Source organism: Leptonotus elevatus, chromosome 4 (assembly GCF_054856555.1).
Source record: "Leptonotus elevatus isolate MCC_2025b chromosome 4, RoL_Lele_1.0, whole genome shotgun sequence".
In the NCBI taxonomy this organism is placed as follows: Eukaryota; Metazoa; Chordata; class Actinopteri; order Syngnathiformes; family Syngnathidae; genus Leptonotus; species Leptonotus elevatus.
Genome location: NC_141242.1, coordinates 16,745,763 through 16,762,298, shown reverse-complemented (window position 1 = coordinate 16,762,298; position 16,536 = coordinate 16,745,763). Strand labels below are relative to the sequence as shown.

Here is a 16,536-nt window from a genome sequence, read left to right as displayed (position 1 = left end):
AAATTACAATACGTTGAAATGTACAAAAATATGAGAAACAAAATCAAACAAAAACATGCAATATTCTATGTTACGAAAAAATATTGGCAAAAATACAAAAATATAACACAAAATATTTACTGAAAATACACACAGTAGAAAAAGGAAATTATAATGAATAAAAAAATATATATAATAAAAATATTTCACAAAAACTCCTAAATTGCTTCAACCATTCATTGAATACTGTTTGTTTGGTTGGTCATTTGGATAGTATCCATTTCTTTCGCAGACCCGGAAGTAAACAAAAAGAGTGACTAACCATGTTTTGAACAACGCATACTTAACAGTAGGTTAGTTAATGGCGGGTAATAATTTAACCGGCGGTTAGGCGTTAAACAGTGGTTAAAATAACTGAGAATTGAACAACCGGGCCCAGATTGTCAACTGTCATCTGTGAGGTTATGTAACTGATGTTTATAGTTCATGTAGGGATTATTGCATTAAATGTTCTGTTTTATTTCAATTTTTTTCTTGGATTTCTTCATGGTTTCATACCGTCACGCGTCACACATTCGGTAGCTGTGACTGATTATTACACTAATTAAATCATGTTTAATGATATTACAGTATGTATTACTCATTATTTATTTCCCAAATTCACAGACAAAAACAGCAGAAGGATCAAAGAGCCGCACGAAGCTCTGGATCCGTGGGTTGACGATCACTGGTCTAAATGTGTGCCAGGTTGTTTTATTTTGTTTCAAATGCTGGTCATCAATGTTTCCCTTTTAAACCTTCTTTTGAAAGGGGAAGTCAAGCCATTTATTTCTTGTAAATAACATGCTGTATGTACCATTACTTTTCTATATGCCTACACAGTATTCTGATTAATATTGTTCAAAATCCATCCATTGATATGGATAAAAATGGGCAGTTTGCTGCTTAATTCATATTCCACGAACACAATATTAATCAAAATACTGCTTAAACAATTGGGGCTGAATAGGACATAGTATTGTAAAGAAAATGTTTAGCTTGACTTTCTCTTTGAATATAGTATACAGTATGTACTGTATAGACTCAGTTGTAATGGTCTGAAAGACAATATAGAAGACTAATACATTTAAGCAAGAGTTTGAGGCCGATTTCTCCACGTTAAAATATTTACAAGAGTCACAGTAGGTTCAACTGCACCTACAAACGGTGGCCCATTTAAAGAATAATTTGCCCCATTTTAACACAAGTGGAATCCAATACTGTAGCTCAAGTCATGAGTAATGCAACAGCTATTGTAAAAGAATATTATCCGATGAGAACTACAACTCGGTACCTTTAACCAGACATGCAACATTTATGCCACTACGGAAAGGGTGGTGTGCAAACGCAAGAGTTGTGTTTAATGTGGTGGGTATCACTCCCACGCTGGAATCCATAGAGGACTTTAGTTTATATTTAGAGCTGTTGCAAAAATGCAGGCATGATCACGAAGTGACCCGATTTGATTTATATCTCATTAATCTCTTCCTCTCTGTCCTCACTTGTTTTCTTTCAAGTATAAAACGCAGGCTGACCTTCCCCTGTAATATATGCTTCTCATTCTATAATCTTTCATCATCATTCCTCTTGTGTATCATGTAGAATGAAAGCATGTCAACTGAGTGGACCAGTGGTAGAGTGTCTGCCCTGATGCTGGGAGGTTGTGGGTTTAATCCCTGGCCAATCTGTGTTTAGGGTGTTGAATGTATCGTGAATTTGATGTCAGACATGTTCTCACCAGTCAAAAACCACTGATTAAAAATCCATTTCAAAAGAATTGAAAAAGCAAAGTCAATTGCCTTTTTTTTTTTTACAGTAGACTGAAAATAAACACAAATATGAGTCAGGTTCTATTGACATCTCAATCTGAATAAAGATATTACAAAAGTATTACATCATGGCTTAGTCTCTTCAATTTTCTTAATAGCAGTTCTTTTAGATACAGCATGTATTTTTTTTATAACCATTATTAGTCCATCACTCAAAATGAAAATCCAATTTAATCCCTTCGATTGTCAAAGTAAACCTGCATTGTAGTCACTTTCTAACAGTGTCATCCCCTCTGGTATTAATCGCTGTCGGTTCAAATTGAGCAATTGGATTGTTTATTTGAATGAGTGCGATTAATGGTTACAAAAGAGACTCTTTTAGTCACATTAATTATTACTTTCTCCTTTGAAAACATTGTTCTGTCTTTGTCTAAACCTACATTTCATAGATTGCTTACAGCTATATTGCAATTTATACAAAATATTGTTTAAAAAAATGTCAAATAAGCACATATACACTGCTGACACAATTACACTCATGCACAATCCCTTTTGCACACATTATTTGTTTTTTTATCTATCTCAGAATAAATATTGTATTATTATTGTATTTGTGAAGTTGGAGTGCTTTCTCCTTGTTAAGGTCTTTGAAGCCAAATTCCAATTCCAAAACATAGCAGCCTCTGCTACTCTGCTCCCCTCTCAATTGGATAGATATACTCCAGAAGAGAGGCAATGTCATTGTGCTGTTTGAGATGCTATTAATCACAACGGCAAAAGCTGTAAGGATTGTGGTCTATTTGTATGTACTGTATGAGTTAATATATGTATTTGATCATCTAATTAATATTTGTTTTCTTGTGTTTTATTTCATTCCAGTTGTCTCCAATCATCTTACCAGCAAGTGGAAGACCCTTCAATGAATTATGAATGTTAAACAAGATGACCTCCTCTCAGCAGCAGCAGATGATGCGAGGTCCTAGGTTGAACCGGGCCTTGTCCGACCCTTTGTTTGTGCTGCTGCTGGCCCTACAGCTTTTGGTGGTCACGGGTCTGGTTCGTGCTCAGACGTGCCCTTCCGTCTGCTCCTGCAGTAATCAGTTCAGCAAAGTCATCTGCACACGGAGGGGGCTACGAGAGGTCCCTGATGGCATTTCTACCAACACACGCTACCTGAATCTCCAAGAAAACCTCATTCAGGTGATTAAAGTGGACAGCTTCAAGCACTTAAGACATTTGGAAATCCTGCAGCTGAGTAAAAACCACATACGGAAAATTGAGCTTGGGGCCTTCAATGGACTTGCTAGCCTCAATACCCTGGAGCTTTTTGATAACCGCCTCACCACGATCCCAAATGGGGCATTTGAGTACCTGTCCAAACTAAAGGAGCTATGGCTGAGGAATAATCCAATTGAGAGTATTCCCTCCTATGCTTTCAACAGGGTGACCTCATTACGACGGCTGGACCTTGGGGAGCTTAAAAGGCTATCCTACATATCTGAGGGGGCCTTTGAAGGGCTGAGCAATCTTCGCTACTTAAATCTGGGAATGTGCAATCTGAAGGAAATTCCCAACCTCATTCCCCTGGTGAAGCTGGATGAGCTCGAGATGTCAGGGAACCAGCTGTCTGTGGTCCGGCCTGGCTCTTTTAAGGGGCTCATCCATCTCCAGAAGCTATGGATGATGCATGCCCAGATCCAGACTATTGAAAGAAACTCATTTGATGATCTCCAGTCACTAGTGGAGCTTAATTTAGCCCACAACAACCTTACACTCTTGCCCCATGATCTGTTCACTCCTTTGCATCATCTGGAGCGGGTGCATTTGCACCACAACCCTTGGAATTGTAACTGTGACATCCTGTGGCTGAGTTGGTGGCTCAAGGAGATGGTACCAGCAAACACTAGCTGCTGCGCCCGCTGCAGCTCACCGGCTCACCACAAAGGGCGCTACATTGGTGAGCTTGACCAAAACTACTTTCACTGTTATGCTCCTGTTATTGTGGAGCCCCCAGCTGACCTAAATGTGACAGAGGGGAGCGCTGCAGAGTTGAAATGTCGAGCCAGCTCTTTGACTTCTGTGAGCTGGATTACCCCCAATGGTTCCATCATGACGCACGGTGCGTACAAGATCAGAATCTCAGTGCTAAACGATGGCACTCTGAACTTCACCAATGTTACCATGCAAGACACTGGTACATATACATGTATGGTCAGTAACTCAGCCGGTAACACAACAGCGTCAGCCACACTCAATGTGTCCTCGACTGAGAACAGCAGTTTCAGCTACTTCACCACAGTAACTGTGGAGATGATAGAAACGCCACATAACGAAGGCTTTACCACAATTGTGCAACAGAAGGTAGGCCCCACACCCTCGGCCCATACATGGAAGTTTGTGTCACCCAGTTCCACAACTACCACCACAGTGCGTACCCCTGTCTCCACTCGTGCCACAGAGAAGACCTACACAATCCCTGTCACTGAATTTGGTGGGGAAGGCTCCCTAAATGGCTTGGATGAGGTCATGAAGACAACCAAGATCATAATCGGCTGTTTTGTTGCAATCACGCTCATGGCAGCTGTCATGCTGATCATCTTCTACAAAATGCGTAAACAGCACCACCAGCAGAATCATCACGCGCCCACACGTACCATTGAGATCATTAATGTGGACGAGGACTGCGTAACAGGAGGACCGGGCATGGAGGGCCACCTGACTTTGCCTCCTCTTGAACATGAGCACCTCAACCATTACAACACGTATAAAACGGCATACAACCATGCCTCCACCATCAACTCCATACACAGCTCAGCGCATGAACCTTTGTTAATCCGGGCAAACTCAAAAGACAATGTGCAAGAGACCCAAATCTGAACATTGTTTTCTCAAATAATGGAATGACAGCAAGACTCAAACATGAATGAACTACGGTGTGTTTGGTAAATCAGTGGTCGGGGATGTTCATTTAAGGACTTTGGTAATTAGGGTATGTCTGTTACAAAAAGTGTCTTTAAAAAGTTATTTATTTAAGAGCAAAGACTATTGTTGTTAAATCAATGAAAAAATATATATTCAGCAGTTGTTTTATTTTGTTTTCAACACTTAATTCATGCCCCCTCCCCCATTCCTCTTGTTATATTGGTTGACTGACATGCTTTTCAGATTATGCCTGGACAATAGGTCCAAAAGAAATGAAAAAAGAAGACTGATTTATCTTTGGTTAACTGTGTTTTCCCAACAAATCTAGAGCACATGACATTTTTTTCTAACTGTGGAGTAAGTGGTAAAGTATTTTCTGATGACCAAATAACTGGTTGAAATAAATATGAATTTACCCGTTATTTCAAGGTGTTCAGCAGAATTGTCAGTAACACTGTCACATATGATCAATATGTCCCACATTTTGCTATTCAAAATGTTGATGAAAACAAGTTTGATAATTAAGAACTACATGTAATTGTGATAAAATCTTGTTTTTAATGTTGCTCCTCACTACTCGTATGTACGGACCCCGCCATGGGACATCACGGAAATATTTAAGACTGCAATATAACGCAATAAATTGCGATATAACGCAGTACTATTGCTTTTTAACGCAACGATTTTTGCGAGATTCCACTTCTGAATCATTAGCAATAGCTTTAGCTATCATCAACACCATGATTGTTTTGTTAATAAACTGTTAACATTGACTACATACCTTATCCCTTTGCATATCAAGTATGTCCTCGCCTCAGACATCTCTAGATTGTAAAAATCTCTCCAAACCATCATTCATACTCCTGTCAGCGCCGATTAAATCAATGACCCGGAAGTGGAAGTCTTCCGTTTCCCTCCAAAAATAACATTGCATTATTTTGCAATAGTCTTGCGTTATAACAGGATAGTATTGCATTATATTGCAATCTTAAATATTTTCGTGACGTCCCGTGTGGGCTCCGTACTTATGCATCTAATTTGTTTTACTTAATTTCCCAGCTGCCAAATGCCCTCTAGATCTCTAATGCAAGGCAATATGGAAGAAATCTGTCAAAGAAGTGGACTGAAGAGTTTCCAACATTTAATCCTTTTCCTTACTGATACCCACGGTTTGCTCTCCGTATGTTTCAAAGCTACCATTTTAAAGCATGTACCGCTTATCTCATCTACAGGGCTGTAGGACTGCATGCTCTCAGGTAGACTGGTGAGCTTAAACCCTTTATACAGCTGTCTCAGCACATTGCCTGTAATCCGCGTGGCACATTTCCACATGGGCAGTGCCTGGCAGCTCCACATACACACACTACCCCTGCTAGCCACACAATTTGGCAATGTGCAGCAGGTTTTGTGGCTAAATGTGGGAGAGCAGGCATCAGCCAGATGTTTATGCTACACCTGCCTTACTCCCACAACCCCATTTACATTTTAATTGACGTGACTACAGGCAAATACCCTTTTTCAGGAAAGCATTCCCAAGACCCCATCCTAAAAAACAATGCCAAGCACCATAACTTCAGGGGCTAGGTGGGCAACCAGTAAAGCCCAACACTAAGAATGAAGTATACTTCAGAATTGTTGAACAACCCAAGTATAAAACTGTATTAAGAACATTTTATGTGTTAAAAATATTGCAGTGGTTGTGATGTATTCGATACAAAACAACTCAAATTTTCTAAACAAGTTGGTGCCAATTGTGTTCTATTTTCTACCGTATTATTTTGTAAGTCAAGCAAACCTTCTAAAACAGTGGTTCTTAACCTGGCTTCGATCGAACCCCGGGGTTCGGTGAATCAGTTCTCAGGGGTTCGGCGGAGGTCAAGGCACACTCCCGTTATGTCTCGTTATGCCCCGCTAAGCCATCATTGGTTGCAGGTGATCAGAGTTACATGGCCTAAAAAGAAAGTGGTCGGATGGAATATATGCAATATGAATTCACATGTATAACGGAGTGTTTGGTGTTCCACAGGGTTCAGTTCTGGGGCCTCTGCTGTTTTCTCTATCTGCTGCTCCGGGCTTGATCTTAAGAAAACAGTGGTGGTTGTTTTAAAGGGCTCTATAGAGTTGAGCTGGGTGATGGGAGGCAGCATCCAAGCGGCATGATTTGCGATGCCAAATTGAGCAATTCTAGGCTAGCACAACTTGCTATGTAGCAAAACTAAAGGAACATTCCCTTTAGCTGCATGGGGATGGGGAATACAATAACACAACACTTTCTGAATTCAAGGTGAAGAGAGCCAGATTCCAGATTGAAAAGGATACTCTCCCTGTTCATTTTGTTCACCAGCAAAACCTATACCTATGTTTTTAATACAAATGTTTTCTTTTTTTAAATCACATTTTATTTTTCACTGAAGCGTTTGGTGAATGCGCATAAGAAGCTGGTGGGGTTCAGTACCTCCAACAAGGTTAAGAACCACTGTTCTAATATATATTTCAATGTAGGAAAAAAAATGGTTTTGCACATCTATTAACGTATACCACACTGACAGAGGCAAACAGCAGCTAGATGGAAATGTTATACATTGGACCCCAGCTATTTGTAGAGAAAGATACGTTTTTGTGAGAAGAAAAAAGATGCATCCCTAAAAATTATTCTAACTGCTTATGTTAATAGTTTCAACAATAAATATACAACAAACAATAACCCCAAAACACTTGAAAATAATTTCAAATGCTGACAATTTAACATTGTTGTTGTACCTTCAAAAACACAGTAACAGCTTTCACCTAAGCATTCACATGCACAATATTGAGTCCCCGACCAAACCTTAATAATTAAAGTGATGGAGATTATTTGTTTTGGAGGTGAGAATTTGACTGCACAGCAAAGCACATGAGTTACAGTACATCGATGGTGCCTGTGCTGGTGGTAAAGTCTGCTTCTCGATGGAGCTGTTCCCACTACAGTGACTAGCACTTCGATGTTTCTTGACCCAAAACTGCTCGATCCACTTAGTGACAACAAACTGGTGGCGGTAGATAGATTTAGCAATGCTCTTCTGAGCTGTTGTTAGGGCCTCCACTGGCTTCAATGCTGCATTCAGTCCTCATTTAGCAAAACTCTCGTGAGCAAATGTAGACATATGTATTCCATCTGTCAATCACAGATTCATTAATATTGCTGATAGATCTGTGATTGGGTGAGAGAGTGTGAGTAGGTGGATCTTCAGTCTACTTATATAAGTGTGGTTCAGCGTAGTTTGGTTGTGCAGACAAATAATTTGGCATGTTTATGGACAACATTAACCTTTCGTTGTCTCATTTAAAGAAACTCTTCAATACAACAAATATCATGCATCCTGTAAAACTATAAAACACAATAGAATTCTGACTATTTTGCCACTTCAGTCACAAAATCGATCAAGGATCTTTCACCCACACACACCCAAAAAAATGTCTGCCTTTTGCCACAAAGCAGGCAGGTAGTTTGATATTTGTTGGTGTGTTTACAGGTGATAGTCTCCATTTCAGAGCTTCTACAGTACAATGATTATACATACTGTTGTGTAGACAGTAATTTGTCACAAAAATCAATAATACAAAATATTTTTCTTTTTCTTTTTTTGCAACGTTACAATCCACAAAAGTAAATGTGCGGATGCTGAACCGAGAATGCAGGGTCTACTGTAATGTATAGCTATTCAGTCAATGCATCCTGAAGCTTTTTGTTTTTGTCTTTGGTCTGTGCAGCATTGACATTTTTAGCTTAAGTAATCCATTTTGTACCAGAGTTCACTAGCAGACGGACAGAGAGTTGCTCTTCAAGCGGTCAAGATCTGCTTGTTTGGTGCACTCCAGGGTTCGAATGAGATTAAACATTAAACAACACTGAACGTATCCTGCCGAATTTCTGTGATTACAACCTGGGTACGTCACTAGCTGATTGATCAAAATAGTAAATTAATCAAAATTCTTGATATGTGTATTGTTTTCAATATATTTAACAGGACTTTCACAGATCCGGACATGCAATGATTTATATCTGATTTCGTTACACCGACATTGTAAATTTTAAAAGGTTACTCAAACAATAAAATATGTTTTACTTTAGCTATTGCTAAATGCTATCTTGGTTGACATTTCAATTGATTTAAATAAGTCAATGCACTCACCATAATCCAACCTGTTTTGCTCGGTCTCAGCAGCTATTGGAAGCCGGCTGTGCCGTTTACCTCACGCCAGTGCGGCAATGTAACATTGGAAATATGCCGACAGAAAAGCTCACTTTGTGTTGGGTGTAATCGGAAAAAAAAAAAATCCTCAGCTCAAGCGTTGTAAAAAATTTCCACAAAGTTGGCTGTATGCTGTTAATAGCAGTGGATGCCATTTTATCATTACAAGAAAATGAAAAACAAATCTAATTCAACAAGATAATCTAACACATTCCACGCACAGGACATGACCACTTTTTATTTAATTTGTTTTAAAATTATTATTGTATTATTATTTTATAGACTTCCCCAACAAGTAATATTACCAAGGTTATGTGCTAATATTAGTTCCTTTTATAAAGGACAGATTATTTTCTTTCCCCTTCAGCATTTTGAAGCATCTTTAAAGATTACGAGCACATTGGGGTGCAAAAGCTAATGAGTCTACTCAGCATGCCCACTGTTTGTATCAATAGTGTAGATGATATTAATGGCAAGCTGGCAATGTTTAGCAAATTTAAAGGAAACAGTCATATGTTTGAGTGTGCTGCTGTTCAATTGATATAAAATCCACAAATGATTTTGGTGAATTGTCCTTTATCCTGCTATGTGCTGGCCAAACAATATTCATGACATCACACTGCTAATTCTCTTTATCATTTAATCTCTTTGATGTTCCAGTTCTACTCATTTTACTCACATAATGTTAAGATTCCAATTTAGTTTTTATTTGCAGGATTGTTGTGTGGAAAATGAAATGGTCATTTTTTTTGCATTTTAGTCAAGCTCCCTGATGTGTGTAAGATATTGAAATATTTCTGTTCTTACATAGGCATTTTTTGAGAGGAAATGCAGTTGTAGTTGTAGATTTATACAAAAGTACATTTTTGAGACTGCATCATTTAAAAGGGTCAATAAAAAGTGTTTTTTTTGTTGTTGCTGTTTGTTTTTTGTTTAGTTTTGTTTTTACTTGTACCAACCAGCCGTCTAAAAAAGAAGAAGCAATGTGCTGTAAAAGACAAAGAGATTGATTTTCATGTAAGAATTATTACATAACCTTTAAGAAGATATGGAGATTGATTATAGAGAGCAGAGTTTGTAGTACATACACAAAATATGGTTAAAATAAAGTCTTGTTGTTTTTCTGTACTTGTCTGCATTTTGTGTTGTTTCCCATATGAAATTAACAAAACATTTTTCAGAATGTTAAAGACGGATTAAAGTCTAAATACATCCTGAGAAATTAACTTCTGTGCATCAGTCTGTTAAAATGGGTACATACACAGGTGATCACGCCAAATTCAACTCCCACCTTCGTTCCAGGTTCGTACAAGCTGAATTCCATCCATCCATTTACTACGGCGGGTTCGGCTTGTTTAGGAGGGACTTCCCTCTCCCCAGCCACTTCGACCAGCTCCTTCGGCGAGATCCCAAGGCGTTCCCAGGCCAGCCGGGAGACATAGTCTCTCCAGCGTGTCCTGGGTCGTCCCCGGGTCCTTCAGCCGGTGGGACATTCCTGGAACACCTCTCCAGGGAGGCGTCCAGGATGCATCCGAACCAGATGCCCGAGCCACCTCAACTGGTTCCTTTCTCTAAGGGAGAGCCCGGACACCCTGCGGAGGAAACTAATTTCGGCCGCTTGTATCCGGGATCTTGTTCTTTCGGTCATGACCCACGGCTCGTGACCATAGGTAAGAGTAGGAACGTAGATCAACCAGTAAATCGAGAGCCAAGTGCCTCCGGAGTCCCACAGGCCAAAAAGGCCCGATAGGACTCCTTCTTCAGCTTGACTGCACCCTTTACCGCTGATGTCCACCAGCGTTTTCGAGGATTGTCGCCACGACAGGTACCGACCACCTTACGGCCACAGCTCTGATCGGCAGCCTCAACAATGGAGGTGCGAAACATGGTCCACTCGGGGCTTTTCCACTGCCAGAACTTTTGGAGAACTTTTTAATTTACCTTAGTAAAATTCAGTTTGCACGTTTTTCCACGAACAACAATTTCTGGGGTAGTTAAATTCCCCAAGGGGCAACCGAGCACCTCAGCAGCAGGATCTTGCTGAGCCAAGCTGGAACTGAGGGGACGGGCTGCACTTATGGAGGACCAAAACTGCCAAATTTTAAAATAAATGACGAAATAAATAAATAAATGACTAAAAGTGAAAATAAAAACGGATATAAAAAATAGAATAAAAAAATTAAATCCCCCAAAATAAATAGAAATAGAAATGTAAAAAAATAAATAAAAAACGAGATTCCAAAAATAAACATTTAAATGAACATAGTCGAAATAAATACAAAAATAAATATATAAGTAGAATTAAATATCAATAAATAAATAAAAACGCTCTGCTCTCACATTTATGTGTTTCATGCTGCAGCCCACTATACACCCGACCCCAGTGGTGAGCCCATTTAGAGTGTATTCTCTCTCTCTCTCTCTCTCTCTCTCTCTCTCTCTCTCTCTCTCTCTCTCTCTCTATCTCAAAGATTAGAAGCAAATAATGGAGACCCTTTTCCCCACTTACAGGTTGAGCCACATGTTTCCATACATTGGGTTTGTAACCCCTTTTTTTCAATTTTTAAACCTATTACATCTGTACCTATTATTGTATATAGTTTTCTTTGTATGGAAACATATGGCCCACCCTGTATTATTATCTATTGGCATCTTGTTCAGACTGATGTGAGACACCTTCTATTCTCCCTCCCTCTGCACACTCATCGGCGTGTTTGTTGCATGTAGTCAATACCAATGGGTGAGTAAATTGTCAATTAAATCATCAAAATGTTACTTTAAAAATGCCTGCACTGTTTGTATGGGTTTTATAATGCAATGGTTTGAAGCTGGAGTTTCAGTTATAAATGACCTCTTGTGTGCATGTGTGTTGTTGTTTTTAGCCAGTACATCGGATCAATTCAGACTATGGATGGTCCAAAGTACACAAACAAATAACATATTGTACATCATAGTAGGGTTATTTATTGATATTTTTTTACGAACAGGGTGTCATTTATGGAGTGGTACGGCATATACAGCATGTAATTCTTTTTTTTTGTTGGTCAATAATTTCTTAGAAATATGAATATATGCCAAATGAATATTATTCTTGATATCTTGAGTTGACCTTGACATATTGTGCGTACATCTCAAACACAAACAGTGCACTTACTGCCACAGCTGTTATCCAGTGATGTAATTTGAAAACTGCACAAATTATCTGAACTAATGATTTCCATTTTGTTAGACTCTGAATAACAAATTAATGTATTGGTAAAACATCTTGTGTCTGAGAACCTATCAAAGGCAGATCTCAGCACAATACAGAGTGATTGCGTTTTAATCTATCATCAGCTTTCATGAGCAATTGTTCCACTTTGTGTTGGCCAAATAAAGTGAGATTAGGATTCTCAAGTGATTAAGTGATTTTGCACAAAGAAAGCCCACAACAAACACTGGGACCCAAAAGTGATGCATTTGAGCCAATTTGCAGCAAATGAATGTTTGTTGCAGAAAGCCTAGGATAACGAATTTAATCATACCGAGTGATTTATAGCATGCTTGATTAAATAATTATCAAATGGTAGTCAATCAATAAACTTGTTATTCCACTTGGACACAAAAGCAATATGTTTATACTAGTTTCTTCAAGATCCAACTTTTTTCGTTTTCGTGGTTGCTGTGTTGTGACGGGTTTTACAATGTATGACCGGTCGGGCCACGAGGGAATGCAATCGCAACCAACTTAACTTATACAGTATAATTAATATTTTCACCAATATGCATGCATGCTAATTCAACATTAATTGTGTGAATGCTGAAAGCATGTTAATCAGATTATTTATTATTTTCCTCATTTTTTTCATCCTCTGTCAACTCTCGCTTACACCATCCGATTTTCCCCGTTCCAATTTCAATTTACTCCAAAAATTCACGCCAACGGGACCCTTTTCTCTCTCATTCCACTTAAGTACAGTTTTCGCAGTATTTAATATTTACTATAACATTTTTCGTATTCATTTTCAATGGGCGAGTCATTCAACTTTTTCTAAATTCATCTTGCCACGCCCACTCCCTTACATACAACTGATCATCATTCCCAGGTCTGCTCGGTGGCGCAGTTGTTAAAGTGTATTGTCCAATAACCAGGAGGTCGGGATTCAAATCCCACCTCCGACTATACACTGCAAAGGTATCCATGGCCATTATGATAAACAATATACATGCATACCAACTGACCATCATATCCAGCATTAGAAACACATGTATCTTCATTCAGGTGCAATTAAAGTGTGGATGGTTGTTATATATATATATATATATATATATATATATATATATATATATATATATATATATATATATATATATATATATATATATAAAACAAGAACATTTTTAAATATTGAAAAATATTAAGACAAATACAATTATTGGAAACACTATAATTATGTAAGTGCAAATATATAAATTTAGACAATTCAAAATGAGTTAATAATCTTTTATTTTTGTTTACAATTATGCCAATTTTGTAATTGTCAAGTTTAATAATTGAAATTGTAATTAATTTCGATTAATTGCACGTTTTATTCATAGCTTTAATTTGTAAGGCAATGAATAAATGGTAGGCTACTTCATTTATATAGCGCTTTTCCACTTGATTGTGATCTTGAATTAAATGAGAATTTATTGCGTAGGCTTTGCTGCTTGTGAATGTAAAGTGTCCATTTTTGAGCCCCACTCAACGACAACAGATTGTCACAGACTGTTTATTATGACACCTGGGCACTACTAAAAAGATGATCTTATCGCTTAAGTTTTTTTCACAAAAGAAAAAAAACACTAATCGTCCCTTATCAACCTGCTCTTTTACTTAATGAAATAAATTAGATGTAAAATGAAATAATCCTTGAAAGAGGAGTGAAAGCAACTTTTGGGCGGTGATTCCTATTTATTTATTTATTTATTCTATTTGACTGACATAATTCCACATTCTATCTCATTCCATCCATTCCTTCATTCCATGCATTCTAACATGCAGTGTTGTGGTGCAGTTTAAACATTTGCATTAAAAGGTAATTAGGTTTGATTTAGATTAATAGAATTACAGTGTGTTAACAGATTTTTTGCTCCCAAAACATGTATTTAAATCATAAGATTAGACTAAACATTTGTTTCTTAATACCCAAAAGATTTTCAATGACAAATGGAAATGTCAAACCCTAATCAAATCGAAACATAATTATGATGAGTGGATAATATTATACTTCACATCATTTTCTTCACCTCACCACCTTCATATACAAATTAGTTTATCTTACTTTGGGATGCATGTGCTTAATGAAGATTGTCAGCTTTGGGATTCATGGCATCTTCCGAACCCATTAGCTTGAAGATTGTTACCTCATCGTCCATCCTCATTTGATAAACTAGTGACAGTATTCTTGACCCTTCTTTCGCTCACTCAGCAATGTTGCATCTGTACTATACGTGGGATGCACATTTTATGCTTCAGTAGTCTGATTTAGCTAATTCATGTAGCTAATTACCAAACAGCAGAGCTAAATTGTTTGCTGATGTAGAGCGATTCTCACTTGTAACACATGTTGCCGGTCTTTACAAGAACAAGTTAATGAGCTTCAGTATGGCAATCACTCGCTTGGAAAGTGTCTGTTTATTTCAAACTTGAAAATTGACCAATGATGATTATAATCATAATTATTACAGAGTTTTAGTTGACAATTACATGGATGACTTAAAAACATGTTGCAAAAGGCAAGGCAGGGTTATTTATGTAGCACATTCCATACATAAAAGAAGCTAATTATTCTTCACATAATTAAAAGTCCAACATTTAAATGCAAATACAAACAACATTGTTAGAAACATTTAAAAGCAAAGTAAATAGATAGTAGTAGCAAACAGGTAGGTTTACAGCCATGGCAATGAACATTGCACACTACCTTGACATGTACCCATTTTGTCGTTAACACATTCCCCCTTTTCTCCCCCACAGGTTACTCATAATTTTTTTCATTTGTAGGAGTGGTTCATTAGCTTCTTGTCTGCTGGATGCACATTTGTGGTCAGACGTTTATAATGGCCATGACTTATTTTATTATTTTTCGTTCATTGGAATGATTGTACATAGACGTCACTATAGTATCCGGTAATTTGAGAAATAAGAATTGGGTGGTTGAAAAATAAGATATAGAAGTTTAAAGTAATTCCAGAATTTCTTTAGGCCAGTGTCAAAATGATGTGGGTGGATTGGCCAAACATTGTTCTCGCTTAAGTGTACTGTTGCATCGGAATTATATTACTCAATTTTTCAATGATAAACATTGAATCAACGTTGCAATGTCATGGCAGTGGATGTTGATGAATATGACATTGGAAGATTGATTTATTATTGGCTTTTGTGGTTGATAAATCATCTACTTCTGCTTGACACTAATTTTGATGAACAATTTAACAATGATTGGCAGCTACAGTGAGGCTCACACAGTTCAATTGAACCTGACCCCAATCGCGCCTCAACTGATTAGTGCCTGTTGTAATGGAAAAGCAACAGAGGCTAGGCCAGGACAAACAAAGCCAGCGGAGAGCTGGGCCAGGTGGTTCTGGAACCTGTAATGGAATCAACCATTCACATCTATGGGCAATTTAGAGTTTTTAGATAACCTAAGAAGGATGTTTTTTTTAATGAGTGAGTCTACCAGAGTACACAAAAAGTCTATTAACTAGTTTAAAAAATATCCAAAATCAATTTGACTTGATAAACATTTACAATGCCTCTTAATTACATATTTTTAATCAATTCCCAGCACTAACAAAAATTAATTCAGTTTGGTAATACAATATTCTAATCGTCTAATCCTAATGCACTCAAGTTGTGTTCACACTAAAGCTACTTCTACAATGTTATCGGCAAGTCGGCAACCATGATAGCTCGTAGTAAGCAACCTAGGATATAATGGCATTTTTTCAAATCTTACTAAATGTTCTTGCAGTCTGTCATGGTATCTGTGATGGAATGTGTGGGGCAGGGACTGCTGAGTCCCTCCCAGAGGCTACCATGAAGTTAGTACGTTCCGTAGCATCTCTCACATTCTGTCAAGGCTTTCTATGCCAGGCAGCTCTGGAATGTGGTTTGTGGTAAGGGAGACACAGGAGTGGATTTTCACTCCTGTTCCCTCCTATTCCCAAAGAAAAAAAATCTCGACCCGTACCAGTCCTGGATTATAGTAAAAAATGAAATCCTGTAAAAAAATGAAATCCTGTAAAAAAATGAAATCCTGTACCGTCCATTCCCCATCCCGCCATTGCTGCAACCCATCCACCACCGACCGCCATTTTTCTTTTTTGTACATGATGAGAGCGTTGGACGGCGCCCAGCCTTCAATGCATACTGCAACGGTCAGGTTTTTTTGGTACGGACGAATCTAAGGACCAGTCCACGATTCTTGATTACATCTGGATGGCGAGCTAAGCCAAGAACCTTCGAGGAGAAAGAACACACACAAAAACACAACTTCATATTCCCTGCTGGACGGTTGGTCGTGGTAGGACAAACATTTCATACATATTTTGGATTTACTCTTGGGCGTGAC

The 16,536-nt window shown here is 38.1% G+C and overlaps 1 protein-coding gene across 2 annotated transcripts in view; it reads left to right on the top strand.

Annotated features, from left to right (window-relative positions):
* Positions 1 to 10,069, top strand: part of lrrc4ca (leucine rich repeat containing 4C, genome duplicate a) — a 135,093-nt gene extending 125,024 nt beyond the window's left edge. For both annotated transcript variants that reach the window (XM_086074418.1, XM_086074417.1), the window contains exon 3: positions 2,667 to 10,069. In XM_086074418.1, the coding sequence (XP_085930544.1) occupies positions 2,718 to 4,664 (1,947 nt within the window). In that variant the 5' untranslated portion in view covers positions 2,667 to 2,717 and the 3' untranslated portion in view covers positions 4,665 to 10,069. The remainder of the gene's footprint in view (positions 1 to 2,666) is intronic.
* The last annotated feature ends 6,467 nt before the right edge of the window (positions 10,070 to 16,536 follow it).